At 44.3% G+C, this 27,154-nt stretch overlaps 1 protein-coding gene across 2 annotated transcripts in view; it reads right to left on the bottom strand.

Annotated features, from left to right (window-relative positions):
• The window catches only part of LOC120061588 (sodium channel protein type 8 subunit alpha-like), a 105,439-nt gene that overhangs the window by 20,652 nt on the left and 57,633 nt on the right, over positions 1–27,154 (bottom strand). For both annotated transcript variants that reach the window (XM_039011499.1, XM_039011507.1), the window contains exons 14-21: positions 18,317–18,490; positions 17,747–18,103; positions 17,343–17,504; positions 16,860–17,153; positions 14,641–14,643; positions 10,911–11,028; positions 10,510–10,664; positions 2,401–2,574 (exon numbers count right to left, since the gene is read on the bottom strand). In XM_039011499.1, coding sequence (XP_038867427.1) covers positions 2,401–2,574; positions 10,510–10,664; positions 10,911–11,028; positions 14,641–14,643; positions 16,860–17,153; positions 17,343–17,504; positions 17,747–18,103; positions 18,317–18,490 — 1,437 coding nt within the window. The remainder of the gene's footprint in view (positions 1–2,400; positions 2,575–10,509; positions 10,665–10,910; positions 11,029–14,640; positions 14,644–16,859; positions 17,154–17,342; positions 17,505–17,746; positions 18,104–18,316; positions 18,491–27,154) is intronic.

Raw genomic sequence — 27,154 nt, 5'->3', positions numbered from 1 at the left:
GGACAACCTGTGAAAGGGAGAGTCCCGAGACAAAACCACAAGAATCTTACCCTGGCCCCTCAACACATCCAAGCCAAGTCCCTCTCGTCTGCAGTACAACACCCCTTTTAATTTTAAGAGAGACACGGTTATAGGTACCTGCGAGAGAAGGTACAGGTTGAATGTGCACATCCCTGAGCCATCTTATACTCACATTTCATTCTATTCTAGACCACAAATTGAACTGATGACGGAGCCATAGCCTACATAAGGTGACCCAAGGGACCAAAGATGTGGTTTGACACGGTGGTAGAGTAGTTACAGGACAGAGAGGCACAAGGAGTCAAAGAGGCACAGAGACCACGGGACACCATGCCTGTTAGAAAACTTGAGCTCCCTTCCCCTCTGTCTCCCATGACCATCCATGATAATGTGATACTGGCAGGGTGGATTTGGGTCAAGGGAAAACATATTATACTGCCTTCATTCCTCATCAAAAGGCAGAGGACTCTGGACTGTCATATGGGCATTGAGAAACAGGGGACAGTTTCATTCAAAGGGATTCGCAAATATGTCTAAAACATATTTAGAGTCTACCAATGACAAATACTATACATTATCACAGCTCTGAAGGGACAGACTTCTTCTCTTCTGGGAACTGTTGACAAAGGCTGTGTTTGAGAAAGAGCTGATCTTTTGGTTTCACTCATTCATGAAAATGCACATTAGATATATATACATAATGTATTGAGTACTACCCATGAAACTATGCTATTCTATACCATGGCTTTCTTTTTCTCAAAGAGGTAGATTTAATATTAAAATGATCGCTATCACATATACACACAGCCTTTGTCCATGTCTGTCCCCTGGCTTTTCTAATGGCACGCTAAAGCTTCCACTGTCCTCTCGGCTACTACACTGTCGTTGCTCTTTGGGGTGATGGTCACCTTCAGCCTCTGTCTGCTTGGCGCCCCCTGTAGTAAAGGTGGGGAGTGGCCGCCATCCCTCCCTCCTCTGGCTCTGCAAATAGATACTGAGGAGAGAGATGTGCACCTTCTGAGTAACCCACAATGCACAGGCAGGCGCACACACACACAAACAAACACAAACACACACACACTCCCACAAAACTGAGCACAGACATTAACACATACATAAACCATCAGGATTGAGAACACATTAGTTGATAATGGAGTTTAAGGCTTGACTCAGAAGTCATGACTTGACTTACCATCCATCCATCACATAACCAAACCCAACACATCCAACAGGACAGGTCAAGTGCAAAATATAACTTTACATTTGCTCTTCCAGAGACAGGGGAAGATACAGACACCACAGCCTTCGATACACAACAGTAGAAAAATGTTACTGGGCAAAGCAACACTGGATGAAACCCCCCACATTGCAACACCAAAACCGAAGAGAGCTTGTATGGCATTGTGATGTGTCCCATGTGGACAGTGTAACATTTTTCTTTTGATTTTTCTTTAAAGATAAATGTCAAAAATTGTTTGCTGTCCCCTCCATCCCATTTATCGTCCTGCCTTTCACCGTCTACCCCTACTATCACCTATGTGCACATGGTGGTTCACCTTTGTTGTTTACATAGTAAAGTGCTATTGTAAACGACATTGTTGACTCACTGCTAATACCACACCTCCCATCCCAGGCTGTAATATTCCATATTACAGCAGTTCACTCACAGCAATGACAAGATAGGTCAACTCCACAGCAACAGATAACACACTAGCCCATAGAGTTAGATAAACAGGGTAGAGAGATACAACGGGAAAGGCCATAATATCAATGAATGATGCCAGGCCTTTCAACATTTCAGCTGGAGGGTAAGAATAGCATTAAATAAAATAAAATCCACTTAAAAGATTGGTCGACTTTTGTTGATAAAGCAGTCGAATTGGCAAATGTTTGAGTTACGTACTATACAGAGTATATTTATGGGAAGAAGGGAGAGTTTTGTTATGCCTGCTAAATGTTCTATGTCAATAGGTAATGATTTGATGTCATGTCCATAACCCAGCATCTGCAATCAGTACTAAATGGCCACAATGCAGCATCATCATTTGAGATATTCAAGTCCCTTATTATCAAAGTTGTCTCAGATCAGGAACAAAGAGTCATCTGGTTACAGCTACAGTGTGCTTGAAGGGAAACAGAATCCAACTTGGGAAGAGGAGAGGAAAGCTCATCAACTCTCATAAAACGAAGACTGACAGAGAGAGAAGCAAGAGACATAAAAGACATAGCCAGAGAAGAAGAACATGAAGACAAAGCAAGAGAGATGAAAAGAGATTAAAAGAGAGACCAGCACAAAATAATAAAGGATGGAAAGATGGAGGAAGGAAATCATAAGAGGAGGCAAGAAGTAACATAGAGTCAGTTGGATAAGTTACTTACATCCACAATGAAGAAGTCCAGCCAACACCAGGCATTGGTGAAGTATTTGACCCAGCCATAGGCCACCCATTTGAGCACCATCTCCAGGATGAAGATATAGGTGAACACGCTGTCTGCGTACTCCAGGATAATCTTAATGGTCTTCCTCTTATTTATGTACACATCCTCAAAGGCCTGGGGGAGGGGAAAACAGAACAGCAGCAGGTTAACAACACTGACGTGACTGGACATCTTGTCTTATGATTAGGCCTCTGAGTTTTTCCTGTTAAGTGAAAAACTCATGACCCTCTCTATGGTTAAAGGTGTTATAGATAGTTGTGCCATTTGCTTTTCCTGTTGAAATATGAATTCTCTGAAAACTACAGTATATAGTGTTAAAGGTGCAATTGGTCAAATTAGCAAAGACCATCCTGTCTCAGTCCTCCAAAAAGTGTTATGCTGTCTTTTTTATATACAGTATTGTCTTCTCTACAGAAACCTGATTGCGTCTAATGTCTTGGGATTCAACTGTGCTAACGTTAATACTGCCCTATGTTCATGGCAAACTATGTGAATTTAGTTATTCTCTCTCATATGACAATGTATTGAATGCTCTCAGGTGCGGTGTTTACATAGTCATTGCCCACAGTAGTGAAAGAGGAGGTAGGCTACTGTATGTGATGGAACAGGTTCTCTCTGTACTGTAGGGTTAATAGTCACCTCAGCCCCACTATTCTATATCCCCTCTGTCCATTCCTGAACACATACAGGGCCTTCAGAAAGTGTTCATAGACTTTGACTTATTCCACATGTTGTTGTTACAGCCTGAATTCAAAATGGATTAAATATATTTTGTTCTCACCTATCCACACACAATACCCCCTAATGACAAAGTGAAAACATGTTTTTACAAAAGTTTGCAAATGTATTGAAAATTAAATTCAGAAATATCTAATTTACATAAGTTTTCACAGCCCTAAGTCAATTCATCTTAGAATCACCTTTGGCAGTGATTACAGCTGTGAGTCTTTCTGGGTAAGTCTCTAAGAGCTTAGCACACCTGGATTGTACAATATTTACCCATTATTCTTTTCAGAATTCTTCAAGCTCTGTCAAATTGGCTGTTGATCATTGCTAGACAATCATTTTCTGGTTTTGCCGTAGATTTTCAAGCAGGTTTAAGTCTAAGCTGTAACTTGAAACACTCAGGAACATTCACTGTCTTCTTGGTAAGGAAGTCCCAAAAATTGAGAGTGGTACTCAGTAATGTTGGATTTGCCTCAAACATAACACTTTGTGTTCAGGACACAAAGTTGATTGCGTTACCACATTTTTTGCAGTATTACTTTAGTGCCTTGTTTTAACTTCTTTGGGATAGGGGCCGGGATTTGACGTCCGGATGAAAAGCGTGTCCAAAGTAAACTGCCTGCTACTCAGGCCCAGAAGATAAGATATGCATATTATTAAAATATTTGGATAGAAAACACTCTGAAGTTTCTAAAACTGTTTGAATCATGTCTGTGAGTATAACAGAACTTATTTGGTAGGCTAAACCCCGAGGACAAACCATTCAGAATTAAAAAAAATTGAGGTCACTCTCTTTTCAATGAGTTTTCATTGGGAATCCAGATTTTTAAGCGACTTTCTTGCAGTTCCTATCGCTTCCACTGGATGTCAACAGTCTTTAGAAATTGGTTGAGGTTTTTCCTTTGAGAAATTAAGAAGTAGCACTGTTCAGAACGAGGGTAGAGGGAAGTGTAATATTTGTTAGAGGCGCGTGACCTGAAAAGCACTCTCCACTTTGTTTTCCTCCGGTATTGAACACAGTATATCCCGTCTTAAATTTTATCGATTATTTACGTAAAAATATACCTAAAGTTGTATTAGGAAAGTACTTTGAAATGTTTGGACAAAGCTTACAGGAAACTTATGAGAAGTTTTGTAGTGTCACGTTCCTGACCTGTTTTCTCTTGTTTTTGTATGTGTTTAGTTGGTCAGGGCGTGAGTTGGGGTGGGCATTCTATGTTATGTGTTTCTATGTTTAGGTTCATTGTCATTTAGCCTGATATGGTTCTCAATCAGGGACAGGTGTTTTACGTTTCCTCTGATTGAGAACCATATTTAGGTAGGTTGTTCACACTGTTTGTTTGTGGGTGGTTGTCTTCCGTGTTTGTGTCTGTGCACCACACGGGACTGTTTCGTTTGTTCGTTCGTTTGTGTAGTCTGTACCTGTTCATGCGTTCTTCGTGTTTATGTAAGTTCTCTTGTTCAGGTCTGTCTACATCGTTTATTTGTTTTGTAGTTTGTTGAAGTATTTTCGTGTTTCGTTTTTACTTTAATAAATATCATCATGTCGTATAACAACGCTGCGCTTTGGTCCAATCCCTACTCCTCCTCTTCGGACGAAGAGGAGGAGGACAACCGTTACAGAACCACCCACCAAACAAGGATCAAGCAGCGTGAGAGGAACCAGCAACAGCGGCCAAAAAACCAGGACTCGTGGACTTGGGAGGAAATATTGGACGGAAAGGGACCCTGGGCTCAACCAGGAGAATATCGCCGCCCCAAAGCTGAGCTGGAGGCAGCGAAAGCAGAGAGGCGGCGTTTTGAGGAGCTAGCTCGGAAGCAGGAGAAGGATCTGGGCTACACTACGTGGGAGGAGATCGACAGGTGGGCGATCGACCCAGGGCGAGTGCCGGAGCCCGCCTGGGATTCTCTGGCGCAGTGCGAGGAGGGATACCGGCGAATGGAGGCAGCACGAAGACGCGGTAGGAAACCCGAAAGTAAACCCCAAAAATGTCTTGGGGGGGGGGCTAAAAGGGAGAGTGGCGAAGTCAGGTAGGAGACCTGCGCCTACTCCCTGTACTTACCGTGGAGAGCGAGAGTACGGGCAGACACCGTGTTACGCAGTAGAGCGCATGGTGTCTCCTGTATGTGTGCATAGCCCGGTGCGGTACATACCAGCTCCTCGTATCGGCCGGGCCAGATTGAGCATTGAGCCAAGTGCCATGAAGCCGGCTCTACACATCTGGCCACCAGTGCGTCTCCTCGGGCCGGCTTACATGGCACCAGCCTTACGCATGGTGTCCCCGGTTCGCCTACATAGCCCGGTGCGGGTTATTCCACCTCCCCGCACTGGTCGGGCGACGGGGAGCATACAACCAGGTAAGGTTGGGCAGGCTCAGTGCTCAAGGGAGCCAGTACGCCTGCACGGTCCGGTATTTCCGGCGCCACCTCCCCGCTCCAGGCCAGTACCACCAGTGCCTACACCACGCACCAGGCTTCCAGTGCGTCTCCAGAGCCCTGTTCCTCCTCCACGCACTAGCCCTATGGTGCGTGTCTCCAGCCCAGTACCACCAGTGCCTACACCACGCACCAAGCCTCCTGTGCGTCTCCAGAGCCCTGTACGCACTGTTCCTTCTCCCCGTACTCGCCCTGATGTGCGTGCCCTCAGCCCGGTACCACCAGTGCCGGTACCACGCACCAGGCCTATAGTACGCCTTGAGAGTCCAGTGTGCCCTGTTGCTGCTCCCCGCACTAGCCTGAAGGTGCGTGTCCTTAGCCCGGTACCTCCAGTTCCGGCACCACGCACCAGGCCTACAGTGCGTCTCAGCCGGCCAGAGTCTGCCGTCTGCCCAGCGGTGCCTGAACTGCCCGTCTGCCCAGCGGCGCCTGAACTGCCCGTCTGCCCAACGCCGTCTGAACTGCCCGTCTGCCCAGCGGCGCCTGAACTGCCCATCTGCCCAACGCCGTCTGAACTGTCCGTCTGCCAAGCGCCGCATGAACTGCCCGTCTGTACTGAGCCTTCAAAGCCGCCCGTCTGCCATGAGCCTGCAAAGCCGCCCGCCAGACAGGAGCCTTCAGAGCCGTCCGCCAGACAAGAGCCGCTAGAGCCTTCCGCCAGACAGGAGCCGCCAGAGCCTTCCGCCAGCCATGACCAGCCAGAGCCGTCAGCCAGCCATGACCAGCCAGAGCCGTCAGCCAGACAGGATCAGCCAGAGCCGTCAGCCAGCCATGACCAGCCAGAGCCGTCAGCCAGCCATGACCAGCCAGAGCCGTCAGCCAGCCATGACCAGCCAGAGCCGTCAGCCAGCCATGACCAGCCAGAGCCGTCAGCCAGAGCCGTCAGCCAGTCCGGAGCTGCCCCTCAGTCCGGAGCTGCCCTTCAGTTCGGAGTTGCCCCTCAATCCGGTGTTGCCCCTCAATCCGGTGTTGCCCCTCATTCCGGTGTTGCCCCTCATTCCGGTATTGCCCCTTAGTCCGGTGCTGTCCCTTAATCCAGTGGGGTTAATTTGGAGGGTGGTCATTGGGAGGAGGCTACAAAAGCGGGGATTGACTATGGTGGGATGGGGACCACGCCCAGAGCCTGAGCCGCCACCGTGGACAGATGCCCACCCAGACCCTCCCCTAGACTTTTGGTGGTGCGTCCGGAGTTCGCACCTTGAGGGGGGGGTTATGTCACGTTCCTGACCTGTTTTCTCTTGTTTTTGTATGTGTTTAGTTGGTCAGGGCGTGAGTTGGGGTGGGCATTCTATGTTATGTGTTTCTATGTTTAGGTTCATTGTCATTTAGCCTGATATGGTTCTCAATCAGGGACAGGTGTTTTACGTTTCCTCTGATTGAGAACCATATTTAGGTAGGTTGTTCACACTGTTTGTTTGTGGGTGGTTGTCTTCCGTGTTTGTGTCTGTGCACCACACGGGACTGTTTCGTTTGTTCGTTCGTTTGTGTAGTCTGTACCTGTTCATGCGTTCTTCGTGTTTATGTAAGTTCTCTTGTTCAGGTCTGTCTACATCGTTTATTTGTTTTGTAGTTTGTTGAAGTATTTTCGTGTTTCGTTTTTACTTTAATAAATATCATCATGTCGTATAACAACGCTGCGCTTTGGTCCAATCCCTACTCCTCCTCTTCGGACGAAGAGGAGGAGGACAACCGTTACATGTAGTCATGTTGCGCGAGTTGGAACCGGTGTTTTTCTGGATCAAACGTGCCAAATAAATGGACATTTTGGATATATATCGACGGAATTAATCCGAACAAAAGGACCATTTGTGATGTTTATGGGACATATTGGAGTGCCAACAGAAGAAGCTCGTCAAAGGTAAGGCATGAATTCTATCTTTATTTCTGCGTTTTGTGTCGCGCCTGGAGGGTTGAAATATGATTGTCTGTGTTTGTTTGCTTGGGTGCTATCCTCAGATAATAGCATCGTTTCCTTTCGCCGTAAAGCATTTTTGAAATCCGACACGTTGGCTGGATTCACAACAGGTGTAGCTTTAATTTGGTGTATTGCATGTGTGATTTCATGATTTCATGTGTGATTTCATTTTAATTTGGCGCTCTGCATTTTCACTGTATTTTGGCCAGTTGGGACGTTAATGTCCCACCTATCCCAGAGAGGTTTTAAACAGGATGCATGTTTTGGAATATTTTTTTCTGTACAGGCTTCCTTCTTTTCACTCTGTCAATAAGGTTAGTATTGTGGAGTAATACAATGTTGTTGATCCATCCTCAGTTTTCTCCTATCACAGCCATTAAACTCTGTAACTGTTTTAAAGTCACCATTGGCCTAATGGTGAAATCCCTGAGCGGTTTCCTTCCTCTCCGGCAACTGAGTTAGGAAGGACGCCTCTATCTTTGTAGTGACTGGGTATAATGATACACTATCCAAAGGTTAATTAATAACTTTACCATGCTCAAAGGGATATTCAATGTCTGCTTTTAAATTCTTTACCCATTTACCAATAGGTGCCCTTCTTTGCGAGGCATTCGAAAACGTCCCTGATCTTTGTTGCTGAAACTGTGTTTGAAATTCACTGCTCGACTGAGGGACCTTACACATAATTGTATGTGTGGGGTACATAACAAAGGAGTTGAATACTTATTGACTCATGACAGTTCAGCTTTTCATTTTTAATTCATTTATAAAAATTCAGAAAAACATCATTCCACTTTGACACTATGGGGTATTGTGTGTAGGCCAGTGACAAAAAACATCTACATTTAATCGATTTTAAAATCAGGCTATAACACAACAAAATGTGGAAAAAGTAAATGGATGTGAAAACTTTAATTCAGAAAATATTCACACCCTTTTCCACATTTTGTTGTATTGAGATTTTGTGTCACTGGCCTACACACAATACACCATAATGTCAAAGTGGAATTATGGTTTTAGAAATGTTTACAAATTAACTAAAAATGAAAAGCTGAAATGTCTTGATTCAATAAGTATTCAACCCCTTTGTTATGGCAAACCTATATAAGTGAAGGAGTAAAAATGTGCTTAACACGTCACATAATAAGTTGCATGGACTCATGATTTTTGAATGACTACGAAATCTCTCTACCCCACACATACAATCATCTTCAAGGTCCCTCAGTTGAGCAGTGAATTTCAAACACAGATTCAACCACAAAGACCAGGAAGGTTTACCAATGCCTCGCAAAGAAGGGCACCTATTGGTAGATGGGTAAAAAAAAATTAAAGCAGACATTGATTATTATTATTAGGTTAATTATTATTATTATTAATAATAATTATTATAATTATTATTATTATTAGGTTATTAATTAACCTTTGGATGGTGTGTCAATACACCCAGTTACTACAAAGATACAGGCATCCTTCCTAACTCAGTTGTCGGAGAGGAAGCAAACCACTCAGGGATGTCACTATGAGGCCAATGGTGACTTTAAATCAGTTACAGAGTTTAATGGCAGTGATAGGAGAAGACTGAGGATGGATCAACAACATTGTAGCTACTCCACAATATTAACCTAAATAACAGAGCGATAAGAAGAAAGCAGGTACAGAATACAAACATTGTAAAATATGCATCCTGTTTGCAATAAGGCACTAAAGTAATACTGCAAAAATATTGTCAAAGAAATGTAATGTATTTCCTAAATACAAACCGTTATGTTTGGGGCAAATCCAACACATCACTGAGTACCTCTCTTCATATTTTCAAGCATGGTTGTGGCTGCATCATGTAATGGGTATGCTTGTCATCAGCAAGGACTAGGGAGTTTTTTTTGATAAAAATAAACGGAATAGAGTTAAGCACAGGCAAAATCCTAGAGGAAAACCTGGTTCAGTCTGCTTTCCAACAGACACTGGGAGACCAATTCACCTTTCAGCAGGACAATAACCTTCAACACAAGGCCAAATGTACACTGGAGTTGCTTACCAAGACGACATTGAATGTTCCTGAGTGGCCTAGTTACAGTTTTGACATAAATCTGCTTGAAAACTTGACAAAGCTTGAAGAATTGTGCAAATATGGTACAATCCAGGTGTGCAAAGCTCTTAGAAACTTACCCAGATAGACTCAGCTGTAATCACTGCCAAAGGTGATTCCAACATGCATTGACTCAGGGGGTTGAATACCTATGTAATCAAGATATATTAGTGTTTTATATTTCATAATATTTTTACTAATGTTAGGGGGGGAAAAATCACTTTGACATTACGGAGTATTTTGTTTAGATCGTTGACAAAAAAATTACAATTAAATCAATTTTAATCCCACCTTGTAACACAACAAATGTGGAAAAAATCAAGGGGTATGAATACTTTCTGAAGGCACTGTAAGCATTCTGAATCACCATTGTGCTACAGTCCTCCAGAAAGCTGAAAACTAAGCTAGATTCTTTTGATTAAAAGGTTGGTGCATTACAGACCTTTGCTGCTCATTAGCAAGAATCATATCACAAACAGTCGTAGACAGGTAAAAGGCATGATGGGGGAATAAAATATTTATGGATTTAATTATTCAATTTCAGTACGTTCTGTCGGAACTGATACGGTTTACTGTAAGACAGTACTTAATTAGTATGAGATAAACTGTTAGTGTGTGTGTTTTGTTTTTTACCAGAAGTCCACACAAGGATAGTAAAACAAATGGAGACATTTCGCAAGTCCACCCAAGGAAAAAAGCTATTTTAGGCTTAGGGGTTAGGTTTAGGGCTAGGGTTAGAATTAGGGTTAGGTTTAGGAGTTAGGGTTAGGTTTAGGTTAAGGATTAGGGTTATATTTAGGGTTAGGAAAAATATGATTTTGAATGGGAATCAATTGTTTGGTCCCCACAAGGATAGTAAAACAAATGTGTATGTGTGCATTCTTACCAACGCCCCGCTACTGAGAAGGATCATGAAGATGATGACGGTCTCAAACCAGTTATGCTCCACAATCAGGTAGCTTGTCTTCCTCAGGAACCACCAGTGCTTCCCCCAGCCATGATCGATGGGCAAGTACAAAAACTTATACTTGGCAACACATTCTGGATAAGAGGGCACACACACTCACTGTTACTGACACAGTCAAATACATTTAGGACATGTACACACTATTGACTACACACGTACACGTCCATAAAATGGCCTCATTATGCCATACAAACTGAAGATGAGTACAGACACTCACAGACCCACACTTGCCATGGCCCACAATGAAATCAGTTAGCATAAATGCTAAGTGCTATTGTGGCCAGACTGAGGCCTGTGTCTCTCTGTGGGTTCTTAGTTACCATCTGTCCAGCAGGCGTCTGGGTCCAGGAACTCCTCCACAACCTCCACCACCACCACTTCCTCCACGTCAGGCTTGATGTCTATGGTGCTGCCCTCCGAAGAGCTAGTGTCATCCAGCTGAGACAGACAACAGGAGAGAGGGTCAGACTCCTAACATCACAGAACATTCGGTGGTGTTATGAGCTAGTATGTACAAAGATACTGCACAGTGGTACCCACTGCCTATAAAAGCATCCACTAGTCACCCGCTCACCCTTTCTGTGGATACCTCATAGGCATCATGATTTAAGGGCCACGTAACCTAACCAGGAAAAGCTGTGTGTCTCAGTTGGAGGTTAGATGTTACATGTTGTCTGCATTTTTAACACATTCTCTTACATTCCGACCATGGATGTGTGGGTAACCTTGTCTATTTGCCTTGAAGTGAGTATTATTAATAGCAACATTGACCAGTTAGTCATTAACCTTGGCTGCTGAGTGATTACATTATTAGGGCTGGTCACTGATAAATATGCATACGCAGAATTGACAGTGATGCATGATTTGTTGCTAGGTATCTTTATGTAAATAGACTAGAGCATTAGATCCAGTGGTAAAACCTTTTACTCAATGCTCAGGATAAAACACATACGACACTCAAGAAGGTAATTGATATGGTAAACATGTTAACTAAAGTGAGGTGGGGGAAGGATCATAGGCCGGGGCTTTTTAATTCATGTCTCACGGTAAAGATACTCTTAGACTCTCAGAAGAAATGCTTATTCTTAAATACAACAGTCGAGCCACAAACGACGACCATTACCAAAGTATTATTTGATATGATTACAGTGAAACGGTTATGGAGAGAGGATTCAACACATAGGTCTATGACAGGCATACAATGTAAATGTATTGAGGCTGATCTCAAACAGCATGTTCAGGTAGAGACGTTTAAACAGACATATGCCTTGTCTAGCCAACCTAATAAATCATCTCAAAGCTGAACAATAAGTCAAGGTGAACCAGGACAAATGCACGCACGCACGCACGCACGCACGCACGCACACACACACACACACACACACACACACACACACACACACACACACACACACACACACACACACACACACACACACACACACACACACACACACACACACACACACACACACACACACACACACACACACACACACACACACAGAGCTAATCCAATTTACGGATGAATGACGCTTCATTTTAGAATCCTGAATAGTCAGCAGAAAGACTGTGCTTCTCTCTCTTACTCTCATACACACTCTTTCTCTCCCCCTCTCTCTTGCTCTCTTTCTCCAGTATCACAAACAGCCAGACAGATCCCTGACTGTCTGACAGGGGCTCTGTGTCCGTCCAATCGCTGCAGGGCTGGGCTGTGACAGGCTTAGATGCAGGATAGCCAGCCTTGTGGTTGGTGGAGACAGGTAGCGGAGAAGACTGGAATCTGGTACAGGTATTAGAGCTGCTGCATGACTTCCCTCTGCAAACCAGGTCAAGGTGACCCAAGCATCAGAGCTCCCCAACATATCCACATACTGTACGAGTGAGGAGGACCTTTCCCACACGTTGACATACACAAAGCAGTGTCCGTCTGTCTGTCTGTCAGTCTGCAGAGCCAGTGGTACTGCCATGCCTAAACAAATGTTCTGAAACGTCAGGTCATCTGAAGGTCTCCTGTGTTCGCCCCTCTGTGTTCACCGCTCTATATTCACTGCTCAGTCCAGTGTTGATGAGTGGATTAAAAAGACGCACACTGCATACACACACACACACACACACACACACACACACACACACACACACACACACACACACACACACACACACACACACACACACACACACACACACACACACACACACACACACACACACACACACACACACACAAATGCACTTTAAGCCGTTACATCATCTACTACATTAAGACTGCAATCTCAAGAGCCTCAGCATGTTCAGAACGTATTCACACCCCTTGACTTTTTCCACATTGTGTTGTGTTACAGCCTGAATTTAAAAAGGCTGCAATTGAGATCATACCCCATAATGTCAAAGTGGAAATATCATTTTTTTAATGTTTACAAGTTTAAAAAAATGAAAAGCTGAAATGTCTTGAGTCAATAAGTATTCAACCCCTTTGTTATGGCAAGCCTAAATATGTTCAGGAGCAAGAATTTGCTTAACAAGTCACAATCATTTCTACCATCTCTGTACCCAACACATACTGTGTTGCCCCTGTAAGGCCCCTTAGTCGAGCAGTAAATTTCAAACACCGATTCAACCACATCGGTAGATTGGTAAAAAATTTAAAAGGAGACGTTGAACATCCTTTGAGCATGGTGAAGTTATTATTTACAATTTGGATGGTGTGTCAATACACCCAGTTACTACAAAGATAACTCAGTTACTAGAGAGGAAGGACACCGCTCAGGGATTTCACCATGAAGCCAATAGTGACTTTAAAACAGTTACAGAGTTTAATGGCTGTGATAGGAGAAAACTGAGGATGAATCAACAACATTGTAGCTACTCCACAATACTAACCTAAATAACAGAGCGAAAAGAAGAAAGCAGGTACAGAATACAAATATTCTAAAATATGCATCCTGTTTGCAATAAGGTACTAAAGTAAAACTGCAAAAAATGTGGCAAAGAAATTAACTTTATGTCCTGAATACAAAGTGTTATGTTTGAGGCAAATCCAACACATCACGCCACTGTGTACCACTCTTCATATTTTCAAGCATGGTGGTGGCTGCATCATGTTATGGGTATGCTTGTCATCAGCAAGGACCTGGAAGATTTTTTTTAAAGATAAAAAATAAATGGAATGGAGCTAAGCACAGGCAAAATCCTAGAGGAAAATCTGGTTCAGTCTGCTTTCCAAACAGACACAGGGAGACAAATTCACCTTTCAGGAGGACAATAACCTAAAACACAAGGCCAAATATACACTAGAGTTGCTTACCAAGATTACATTGAATGTTCCTGAGTGGCCTACTTATAGTTTGGACTTAAATCGGCTTAAAATCTATGGCAAAACTTGAAAATGGCAGTCAACTTGACAGAACTTGAAAAAAAAGAATTGCAAATATTGTACAATCCAGGTGTGCAAAGCTGTTAGAGACTTACCCAGAAAGACTCACAGCTGTAATTGCTTCCAAAGATGATTCTAACATGTATTGACTCAGGGGTGTGAAGAAATTAGATATTTCTGTATTTCATTTTCAATAAATATGCAACATTTTCTATAAACATGTTTTTACTTTGTTATTATGGGGTATTGAGTGTAGATGGGTAAGACATTTTTTTAAAACATTTAAAAGATTTGGAATTCAGTCAGTAACACAACAAAATGTGGAATAAGTCAAGGGGTATAAACACTTTCTGAAGGCACTGTATTTGGCTACTCTGCAAAGCATCATGCTACATCTATAACTAGAAAAGGTAAATTTCCTGAAGAAAATTTGAGCGATTGCATCAGCTATTTAACAGTAGGGATCTTGCTGAAGCAAGCACACTAATTAAAATGAATATGCTGGATAACAATAGTGGTTAGTAGCAAGGGTTGGAACCAGTTCAGGGAACAGAACCGAAAACTGGAAAAGAAGGAAAGGATTTGAGGAACAGAACCCTAACCTGAAACTAAAGTGATCTATACTGTTCCAGGACATAACCGTTATTTTAAAAGCATGGGAAGCGGTTAATAACTTTCTATTACATTCTGGTCATTTTTTCCAGTCCCACAAAAATCGCAACAAAGCGCCAATGCAAAGCCCTCACTGCCACTCAGAAACTTATTCCAGCGTCTGCCTACCGGCTGGAAATCTTTGCCAGTGGGTATACTTGTGTGTAGGCTATCTGCCCCTCCCCTCTGAAGCATAGGTTACTGTAGCCTACTGCCGACATTACAAGCATGGTGCTGAAAAAAAAAAATCCCCTCGCTAATTCAGGACTAGTAAAGGCCCAGCGCACTACTTTTGTGAAAAAATAATTGTTTTACTAATACAATTTTTTCAGGTGGTGCTGCTCCCGTAGCAATGTGCCCAGCGCTTCAAGGCAAGCTTCCTCCTTCCTCTCTCGTGCTCTCGTCATCTGCAAAATGTCAGTTGCATCTCGCGCCCTACACTGTGACTGGCACCACAGTGTGTGTGTGTGTTTGTCTTTCATTATGATTTTACCATGCTTTTACGGCAAAATACAATTTGCTCTTAAAGACTTTCCTATAGAGATTAAATTGCTTACCCGCTCCATAGCAAGCTGCTCTATCCGCACTAATTGGTGAAGTAATTTAATGTCGAGCTAAATGTAAATAAATGACGGTTTCAGAGGATTAAAAAAGAATAGAAAGGAACAATATAAACCGGTACTTTTTTTTGGTTCGATCCGGTTCAAAACTTTATTTTGTTGTTCGGAACAGTGGAACGGTAAGAAAAAATAATGGTTCTGTTCAGAACGAAACCATAATGGTTCCAACCCCTGGTTAGTAGTGGGTGCAAACGCAATAATAAGCTTGAGGCATAATGTTTTGCAAAAAGGAATAAATATTTCCTCTGATTGATTCGTTTTCTGGAGTGTGTTAACTATTTCTAGTTAACCATTAGAAGATGCGCAAGTGAAAGTAAGCACTTTGTTGACACACCTTGCTAAATCCTATTTAGTCACAAAGTCATTCTTTCTCATCACTACCGTATTGTAGCTTGTATTAGCTAACATAAATGTAGCTATACATTACCTTCAAAGTCAGTCATAGAAATATAATTCCTAGAACGGACATCCAAGTCAATGGTACCCATGATCAGAAAATAAAGCTGGAAGTACAGCATTCAATTTGTGCTTTATTAACAGTCAACACAATTGACATTATAAAGCCACAGCATCATTTTAATGAACATTCCATGTTAACGTGGCAATTAAGCATACAATGTCAGCCATATTGAGTGTACCCATAAGGGGCTGTCAAATTGCCATGGTCTGAGGGGCTATTCCACCTCTAGGAGTTATATTTCTATGGTCACAGTCTCATCATTGGCGTATTGTAGCTTGCATTTGCTAACAAAAGTGTATACATTACCTCCTTCTACTCATCAGGAGAGCCGGTGACGGATAAAGGCAAACACATTAGCCACGGTTCAACTTGTGAAAGACGATGCGATTACTAAAATAACTGTATCTTTTGATTAGTATAAGCTAATCCTGTTGTGATTTCTGATTTGAGTTACAGATCCGTTGCATTTGTTTCAGTACCTAGCTATCTAGGTTTGCAAAATACATTGTGTTAGTTGTGCTAGATAGCTAACTAGCGTGTTTCGTTAGGTAAGATTTAGCTAAATCAAAGAAATTCTGTACAGAAAGAGACATTTCTAACTGCCATTCCAATACAAACCCTTGATCACGCTAGCTAGCAGTGTAATGGTCACCAAGCTAGCTACGTAGAAACACGTGATCATCTCAAGTTAACGAGCTGTGCCAAACTGCACATGTGCAGTATAGCACTCCTTTGAAATAAAGTTGTTTTTGAGAAATATGAATCTGTCACACTTTTGCGGCTATGTAGGGAAGACATATTCAGCTACTCGAAGCTAGTTAATGCATATAGAATATGTGAAAACATACAAAAAACATATAAGAAGTCAGAAGTATGAGCGATCTTAGAGGAGTGGATGGTAATGCACTCCAATTCATAGAAAATGATGTAACCACTATATTTGATAAGGTCTCAACAACTCAATTCACAACTTATCCTAAACCTCCAACAGAACTCCGTCAAACCTTCCACCTAATCAAGCACCCAAAACCCCCCTTCCCATTTTCCGATTAACCACCTTCCTCAACCATCAACCTCCCCTCTTATATAACCCCATGCCCCAACCATTTCTATTTTTAAATAGCATAGAAAGAATATATCACACCCATCCCTCCATACTCACGTCTTTGCTGTTCTCCACATCCGACTCGCTGCTGAAGTCCTCGGTGTTGAGATTATCGAAGTCTGACTCCCCGACCGCAATGGGAACGCACACGGTCAGGTTGGGATTGTGGATGAAAGACATGTGGTCCTCGTCGATCATGTACTTGCCCACGCTGCTGCCAATACCACTGGTAGTGCCATTGATGTAGTCCAGCTCGCGGTTGATGTCTATGCCCTTCTGGTTTGCGATGCAGTTAAGCTTCTCGTCAAACTCATCAAGATGCTTCTGCTCATCCTCTGCTTCTTCCTCCTCCTTGCAATCAGAATCAGATTTGGATTCAGAATCAGATTTAAAATCAGTCAGGAAACAAATACTGATGTTCAAGTACATTGTGAAAGAGTTTGTCTTGGTGTTGTTAAAACAACACAGAAACAACACCACAATGACATCAGAGTGATGTCATACATAACAGAACATAGAGGACATGTCATCACAGCATACCTTCTTCATAACCTCGGCTACAAAGACCTTGGCCCAGGCAATCCCCGTCTTTATTCGACCGACGGCTATTTGCAGGTTGTTCTGTTCTCCATCATCGTCTGAAGGTGCCAGGTTGTCTGCGCTGAACGAGCTCAGCAACAAGGCAAGGAAAAGGTTCAACACCTGGGGAGAGGGCCGTGCACAGAGAGCAGGTCTTAGCAGATGTGTCACTAACCGCAAACTAACTGATATCAGGCTTCACCAGACCAAAATTATAATGCACAAACCATAGTTACATGTGGATGTGGATGCAGAAATGCTACTTGCTTCCAATTCACTAAGTGAAGAGAGGCCTGATCTTCACAGGTAGGGTATGCAAGAAACTGCTACTCGATTATGGATATTTCAATTGTTGTTTTTCTTACCACCAAGTTGCCTATAACCATGACCATCAGGAAGACGATCATGCACATGTTCTGGCCGGCCACCTCCATGCAGTCCCACATGGACTCGATCCACTCCCCGCACAGAACTCGAAACACCATGAGAAATGAGTGAAAGAAGTCATTCATGTGCCAACGGGGCAGCTTACAGCTTATTGCGATCTTACAAACACAGTCCTTGTAGTTCTTTCCAAACAGTTGCATGCCAACCACGGCGAAGATGAAGACGATAAGGGCCAGCACCAAGGTCAAGTTTCCCAGGGCTCCCACAGAAGAATGAATGATTTTGATGAGCATGTTGAGTGTGGGCCACGACTTGGCCAGCTTAAACACTCTCAGCTAGACAAGAGACAGAGAGGGAGGGAGGGTAGGAGAGACAGATTTGAGGTGGTTAATCATACTGTTTGAGAATTTGAGCATTAGTCAAGTCAAGCTAACTCTGCTGCAGAGTGAACCCTTCACCCCACCATTGGTAAACTGTCTGGACATCAATGTCATAGATGGTTATCATTATGCTCCCTCATTCCAGTCCACACCACTTTTCTTACTCACCAATCGGAATGACCTGAGCACAGACAGACCCTCAATGTCAGCTAATACCAGCTCGACTAAACTGAGGGTCACGATGAAGCTGTCAAAACAATTCCAGCCCTCCTGGAAGTAGTAGTATGGATCCATGGCAGCCAGCTTGGCAAACATCTCACCAGCAAAGATACCAGTGAAAACCTGTAAGTGCAAAGAGAGAAAGAGGTTAACAGTCAGAGCCTAGGGTCAAGCTACCACTGTAACACACAGGGTTGGGGTCAACCCCACCTAAATTCAGGAGATTCATTGAATTTCAATTCAAGGGTGCAATTTAGACTGTAAAGGGGTTGCTGTGAATTTGACAGTACCGGCAGCTAGTGGCAAGTAAGTACAGTAACCAATGACACACAGTATTATACCATAAACAAGTAAATGCTACTGTAATTGTAATGAATTAATGAATTAATTAAATTCATTGAGGGAGATGTGTTTTTTTATTTTACAGTATTTTACTCTAATTACATGCACTGTAAAAAAGCCAACTTAAAAAATTCCTTAATCATTATTATTCTGTGAGTTGAGTGGACTTCAAAGGGACAAGAATGTAAGCTACTCAACAAACTTGATGTGAGCAAAAATGACACATTCATGATTGCCTTTGGAAGGTAACACTGAAAAAAAGCCAATTTAACCAATGGCTTAATCAGCTAAATATGTGAGTATAGTGGACTTCAAATGGACAAGAATTTGAGATAACGTGTTGTGTTTACTCAACATACTCTGCTCTATGTGAGCTAATTTGAACAAGTTTGTTGAGAAAAATTACAAAAGTATGTTTGCTCAAAACCACGCCCATCATTACCATCTTTCCCAGCCTGCTTTATTGCAGGTTGATATTCAGAATTGTTTGTTGTATTTAGAGTTATATCAAGATAGCTAGCTAATATAATATCTTGTTGTAACTCTAAATGCATTTGTAGCTAGGTAGCTAGCTAACAGCCATGGAAGAGTGTGAAAGGATTAGCTAGCAGTTACAGCTGTCAGAAGGGAGAGTAGGATACTCTGGATAGACCGGGTACCTTTGTGGGAGGACATTATGAAAATATTCTCCAGTTCCAATCCTTAGCAAGAAAAACTGAGGACAGAAAGATATAGCAACATAATATTCAGCGCTTTCTAATTTGAGTATAATGCAGCCTGTTAACTTTGTGATGTTTTCCGTCCTGAGGTACAGAGAGCCGTAAAACCCTGTCTGCAGATGAAAAGGTCCCAATGAATGTCCCAAGAGAATAAGGGTACATTCTTGTATACCATGGATTATATGTGTACCGATGTTAGTACGTTTTGTGAACAAAAATACAGCTTAAAAGTCAGGAAGCTCTGGACTGGGTACTGTCGCCGGAAGCTCTGGACTGGGTACTGTCGCCGGAAGCTCTGAACTGGGTACTGTTGCCGGAAGCTCTGGACTGGGTACTGTCACCGGAAGCTCTGGACTGGGTACTGTCGCCGGAAACTCTGAACTGGGTACTGTCGCCGGAAGCTCTGGACTGGGTACTGTCGCCTGAAGCTCTGGACTGGGTACTGTCGCTGGAAGCTCTGGACTATGGAAGCGCCCTGGAAGCCTGATGCGTGGTACCGGAACTGGTGGTACCGGGCTGAGGACACGCACCTCAGGGCGAGTGCGGGGAAGAGGCACAGGCTGTACTGGACTGTGGAAGCGCACTGGAGGCCTGATGCGTGGTGCTGGAACTGGTGGTACCGGGCTGAGGACACGCACCTCAGGGCGAGTGTGGGGAGGAGGCACAGGATACACTGGGCCGTGGAGACACATTGGAGATCTGGAACGTAGAGCTGGCTCAATGCGTCCTGGCTGGATGCCCATTCTAACCCGGCAAATGCGAGGAGCTGGAATAGAGCGCACCGGGCTATGAATGCGAACTGGAGACACCGTGCGCATTTCTGCATAACACGGTGCCTGACCAGTCACACGCTCCCCACGGTAAGCACGAGGAGTTGGCTCATGTCTCCAACCTGACTCAGTCAATCTCCTCGTGTGCCCCCCAAAATAATTATTGGGGCTGCCTCTCGTGCTTGCCTTGTTTGTATTTCTCCTCGTAATATCGCCGTTCTGCTTTCGCTGCCTCTATTTCTTCCTTCGGACGGCGATACTCCCCCGCCTGCGTCCAGGGTCCTGCTCCATCCAGTATCTCCTCGCAGGTCCATTTCTCCATAAAATGCTGCTCCTCCTTTTCATGCTGCTTGGTCCTTTTGTGGTGGGTTCTTCTGTCACGGCCGTTAAAAGGAGGAGACCAAGGCGCAGCGTGGTATGCGAACATCATCTTTATTATAAGAATGAACACTAATTCAAAAATAACAAAACAAACCGTGAAGCTATACAAATGAGTGCTGACAGGCAACTACACATAGACATACAAAAAACCCTAGACAATACAAAACAAGCATACCCACCCTCATCACACCCTGACCTAACCAAAATAATAAAGAAAACATAGATAACTAATGTCAGGGCGTGACAGGATGACAGTAGTGATGTCAAGTTTGTCTCTTTTTACTGACTCTGATCTTTTCGATTCGTTCAGTCAAAATAAAATTAATTTGAGTCAGTAATGCCTAGAGCACATAGGATCTCTACCGGCGAACGATGAACTGAAAACTTGTTCACATATCGTTCACCATAGGGGGCTTATTGGAGCTGTCATTTGTGACTGAGACTTGCAATAGTGTGCTTTTTGAACGATGTAGGCTACATTAGTTGATTGCTCGGCATACAAATAAGATTACTTCTTGATACATTTGAAACAAGGTCTAATTGTGGCTACAACCGGACTAGATTGTGATCGACTCTTGATGAAATGCATTGCTTGAATGCCATGAGGGTGATAAGCACAATATTGTAATGACCTGACTAGATCATAAAGGAACAATTGTCCAGACAGAGGGTTGAGTTTACGAATTGACGGTTTATTAACCCAACTTTACACAGGCTACTGTTTGGCCGTAGCCCATGCCAAATAAACGAAAGATACCCCACAAGCCAACCGTGACCTTCTCTTGTGAAGCCCAGACGTAAGAGAGAGAACAATGGCTAAACCTGGTCTTAACTTCCAATGCTCCATCTCCCTGCCCAACCCCCCTCCACGCCACTCCGCCAACCACCAGGATGCCCGGCATCAGAACATTCCAGGCATCCCCGTGATTGGCAGATAGCAGGTTGATTGGCATGTCGGACCCCGCAAACACTGGTAAGTACAACACAACCCACTAATAGCCTACCACATAACACACCGCTGTCTGTGCGGGTCGCTACAATATCATTTGCGAACTGCAGCCCACCAAACATTTCGTTCTCGAGTTCGTTGAGCAGATGTTTTGGTTTTACAAAGCTGTGTGCATCATAACATTTAATAATCAATTAATTGCAATCCTTAAACCATGGAATCAATTATCAGTTCTGAACATGTATTTAAACATACACGTCTCTGGAGCTGCTGAGTCGGAAGAGCATGTATCAATCCTGCTTTAGGACTCATTGCATTGCGCCCAGCAGGTCAAACGAACGACTAAAACAAACGAGTCACTCCAAAAGAACGAATCATGACTCTTGAGTTAGTAAAAATATGATGAATCATTTGCGAACTGCACATCACTAGATGCCAGAAGGGACACAAGATCAGTTGGATAAAAAAGTAAGCACTCCATAATTTATCATTTGTATTGCAGTAATTTTTTTCTTCTGGGACTTCATTTGTGTAAATTATTCAAATCTAAGTTGGTACACTCCACATTACAATACTTCAATATACTCTCACAGCTGTAATAAGCTGAATGCGCGGGCGGCAGGACTTCTGGTATCTAATTTTCCCGAATAAAATATCCACTTTTCACTACATTCAGATGACATAATAGGGCAACAATATTTGATCATAGATATACTAATCACAATATCACAAATTGTTCATCTGCATAATTTAAATCTAACATTCATTTGCAAAGTCCAATTGATCAATAGTTATTGCTCTAGTATCCTATGGTGCCATTTGTGCCAATGACATCTATAAATCAAATAAATTGTTGTTTGTCACATGTGCTTAATACAACAAGTGTAGACTTTATCGTGAAATGCTTACTTACGAGCCCTTTCCCAACAATGCAGAGTTAAAAAGTAAGAAAAAGTGTCCAAATAAAAAGGAAATAGTGACAAAATAATCTAACTATAATGAGGCTATATACAGAGTCAATGTGCAGTGGTACGAGGCAGTTGAGGTAATTGAGGTAAAATGTTAATGAAGATAGGGGTAAAAGTGACTAGGCAATCAGGCAAATATAATAAACAGGTTAGGATCAGCGTATGTAAAGAGTGTGAAAGTGTGTCAATGTGTGAGTGTGTGTGGGGCGTACATGTGCTTAACATGCGCTTGTGTGTATGTGAGCATATGTAGTGTGTGTGTTTGTGCGTGCGTGCGCGGCGGGGGGGGGGGGGGGGGGGGGTTGTTAGAGTCCAGTAAGTGTGCATAGAGCCAGTGCTAGAGAGTCAGTGCTAATAAAAAGGGGGTCATTGAAAATAGTCCGGGTAGCCATTTGATTAACTGTTCAGCAGTCTAATAGCTTGGGGGTAGAAGCTGTTCAGGAGCCTTTTGGTCTCAAACTCGGCGCTCTGGTACCGCTTGCCGTGCGGGAGCAGAGAGAACAGTCTATGACTTGGGTGGCTGGAGTCTTTGAGCATTTTTAGGGCCTTCCTCTGACACCGCCTGGTATAGAGATAGTTTGCAAGCCCTGCCACATCCGACCAGCGTCAGAACCGGTGTAGTAAGATTGGATCTTACTTCTGTATTGACGCTTTGCCTGTTTGATGGTTTGTCGGAGGCCATAGCGGGATTTCTTATAAGCATCCGGATTAGAGACCCGCTCCTTGAAAGCAGCAACTCTAGCCTTTAGCTCAGTGTGGATGTTGCCTGTAATCCATGGCTTGTGGTTGGGATATGCATGTACGGTCACTGTGGGGACGACGTTGTCAATGTACTTATTAAGGAAGCCGGTAAAATCCTCAATGCCATAGGATGAATCCCGGAACATATTCCGGTCTGTGCTAGCGAAACAGTCCTGTAGCTTAGCATCCGCTTCATCGGACCACTTCTGTATTGAGCTCGTCACTGTTGAGTGCGTCACTGGTGCTTCCTGTTTGAGTTTTTGCTTGTACGCAGGAATAAGGAGGGTAGAGTTATGGTCAGATTTGCCAAATGGAGGGCGAGGGCGAGTTTTGTGTGTGTTTCTGTTTGTGGATTAAAGGTGATCTAGATTTTTTTCCGCCTGTAGTTGAACAGGTGACATGCTGGTAAAAATGAGGTACAACGGATTTCAGTTTTTCTTTGATTAAAAATCACGGGCCACTAGGAGCGCCACCTCTGGGTGAGCATTTTCTTGTTTGTTTATGGCCCTATGTGTCACGAATCCCATTTCCTGAGTCTGTTTTTGCCTGTGTTCTATCCTGGAGTGTTTTTCCGGTGTCCTGGAACGCACCCTGTCTGGTTGGCGGAAGACGTAGCTAGTTGGGAGATCTCTGATTACCCGCACCTGTATCCCATCAGCTATCTGCACACCTGGTCCTGATCATTATCCCTCCACTTCATAAGCTCTGACCTGACATCCATTCCCTGCCGGATCGTTAGCCATGAACAGTATGTCGTGCCAGCATATCAGCCTCCATTTTGATAGAGTTTGTTTTGTTGTTTTGTACGTCTTGCTTGCCTTGAACTTACCTCCGTTCTCTCTGTCTACAGTCATTCACCCGGAACACTCATTCCATCCCTACCTGGTCGTCGGTGGCTTCTGTTACTCCATTGGATCTGCCAATTCAATCCCCTCAACTCAACTCCGCTGCCCGCTCCGCTACCTGGATCTTTCTATCTCTACGCTTAAACTTGTAAATAAATACTCACCTTCGTCTTACTCTCCTTGTCCTGGTCTGCTTCTGGGTTCTACGTTAGAAAACCGTGACAGAACGATCCGGCCAGGAATGAACCCAGCGGACCTGGAATCCGTTCGCCATGCCATTACCCATCAGGAGAAGATATTGGGACAACACAGCACGGCGCTACAGGAGATAGCGATTTCAGTCCGGAACTTCTCTGCTAGCTTGACGAGTATCCAGGATCAGCTCAGTTTGCCGACGGACTCTCCACCACCTGTTTCACCCCTCTCACCTGCCGCTTCTGGAGCGGTTTCCTTCCGTGAGCCCAAGGTACCGACGCCTGATAAGTACGAAGGGGATTTGGGAAGATGCCGTTCATTTCTTATGCAGTGTGGTTTAGTGTTTGATCTGCAGCCCCACTCTTACGCCACAGACAAGGCTAGGATAGCTTTTGTTATTGAACTGCTGCGTGGTAGAGCTTTGGAATGGGCTTCAGCTGTTTGGGAACAACAGGGACACCTGCATGGCGTCATACCAGGAGTTCACGGCAGAGATGAGAACTTTTTGACCATCCAGTCCGAGGTAAGGACGCAGCTAAGCGTTTGTTCTCTCTTCGGCAAGGAGCTCGTTACGTGGCAGACTTTGTGATTGAGTTCCGGACATTGGCTGTGGAGAGTGGGTGGAATGAGGAGGCACTACAAGCGGCTTTTTACCAGGGGTTGTCGGAGCAACTCAAGGATGAGCTGATCTCCTATCCGGAGCCTTGTGACCTGGACAGTTTGGTCGCATTAGCTATTAGGGTGGATAACAGAGTTCGAGAGAGGAGGGAGAAGCAGTGGGTCCCGTCCAATCAATCAGCTACTCGGTTACCATTCGGGTCAGGAGGTGGACCAGAAGGTGTTAATCATGTTTCCCCACACGGGATTAGTGGAGGAGTCCTGCCGCCAGATCCTGAACCTATGCAAGTGGGGCGGCACGGGTTAACTAAGGACGAGCGCCAACGTAGACATGAGACCAACAGCTGCCTCTACTGTGGTAGCTCGGAACATTACATCTCCGTTTGTCCTCAGCGCCCGTTAAACTGCTCGGCTCGTTAAGTTTGGGAGGTTTGTTAGCGAGCCAGTTTCAACCTCTCAAGAGCCCTGTCAGACCTCATTTTCCTGCTACCCTCATAAATAAGAATCAGAGTTTAGCGATTAACGCTTTCATCGATTCAGGTGCCGATGACAGCTTCATTGATGCCGACTTAGTGGAACAGCTGGGGCTTTCCAAGGAGCAATTACCGGAAGCCATTGAAGCAACCACTCTGAACGGCAGTAGTCTGGCACGGATCACTATGAGGACTGAACCGGTTAAGATGTTGTTGTCGGGGAATCATTCAGAGGTTATTTCTTTTTTCATTTTGCCTTCCCCCCATGTTCCTCTGGTTCTTGGATACCCCTGGCTAAGAGAACACAATCCCTTGTTCGATTGGGTGACTGGAAAAGTAACTAGTTGGAGCATTGAGTGCCATGCTAACTGCCTCAGGACTGCCTGTTCTCAGGCTGTCCCCAGTCGGGTCAGTGAGTCTGCTCCTCCTGATTTGTCCCTGGTTCCTGAAACATATCACGAGTTGGGTGAGGTGTTCAGTAAGCAGAAGGCTCAGTCACTTCCTCCCCACCGACCTTATGATTGTGCGATTAATCTGTTCCCTGGAGCTGCCTTTCCCAAGGGACGGTTATACAGTATCTCTCGACCTGAGCGGGAAGCCCTGGAGACCTACATAAAGGAGTCTCTGGCTGCAGGTCTCATTCGTCCCTCGTCATCACCCCTGGGAGCTGGATTTTTTTTTGTGAGTAAGAAGGATGGCTCTCTTCGACCGTGTATTGATTATCGGGGGTTGAATGATATTACGGTCAAGAACAAGTACCCCTTGCCCTTGATGAGCTCCGCTTTCGACTCTTTACAGGGTGCTACTGTGTTTACGAAGCTTGATCTACGCAATGCGTATCATCTGGTTCGGATCAAAGAGGGGGACGAGTGGTTGACTGGGTTCAATACACCTATGGGACATTTCGAGTATCAGGTGATGCCGTTTGGACTTTCCAACGCTCCAGCAGTGTTCCAAGGTTTGGTGAATGACGTGCTGAGGGATATGATCGGTCTGTTTGTGTTCGTTTACCTGGATGACATCCTTATTTTCTCCAAGGAGCTTTCCAGCCACATCCAGCATGTTAAGCAGGTCCTGCAGCGGTTATTGGAGAACCGCCTGTTCGTGAAGGCTGAAAAGTGTGATTTTCACGCCCACACTACGTCCTTCCTCGGGTACATCATCTCCAGGGGAGAGATCAGGATGGACCAAGAGAAGGTTCGGGCGGTTCGGGATTGGGCCCAGCCCGGTACGAGATTGCAGCTCCAGAGATTCCTGGGGTTTGCGAACTTCTATCGGAGGTTTATCCGTGATTACAGCCGGGTGGCCGCCCCTTTAACTGCTCTGACGTCTTGCACCAGAACTTTCTGTTGGACTCCTGAGGCAGACCGAGCATTTCTGAACTTGAAGAGCCGATTCACCAACGCCCCGATTCTCTCTCAACCTGACACTTCCCGTCAGTTTGTTGTTGAGGTGGACGCGTCTGATGTGGGGGTGGGCGCCATCCTGTCCCAGCGTAGCTCCACTGACGGTAAACTCCATCCCTGCGCCTTCTACTCTTGTCGTCTTTCACCAGCTGAGAGAAACTACGATGTGGGTAACCGGGAGCTTCTCGCTGTGAAGCTTGCCTTGGAGGAGTGGCGTCACTGGTTGGAGGGAGCGGAGCAACCGTTTGTGGTCTGGACTGACCACAAGAATCTGGCTTACGTGCAATCGGCTAAACGTCTCAACTCCCGTCAGGCCAGGTGGGCTTTGTTTTTTGGACGTTTCAATTTTTCCCTGACGTTCCGACCTGGGTCGAAGAACG

This window comes from Salvelinus namaycush, chromosome 2 (assembly GCF_016432855.1).
Source record: "Salvelinus namaycush isolate Seneca chromosome 2, SaNama_1.0, whole genome shotgun sequence".
In the NCBI taxonomy this organism is placed as follows: domain Eukaryota; kingdom Metazoa; phylum Chordata; class Actinopteri; order Salmoniformes; family Salmonidae; genus Salvelinus; species Salvelinus namaycush.
The sequence above is the reverse complement of the archived record's forward strand: the minus strand, read 5'-3'. Positions and strand labels throughout refer to the sequence as shown.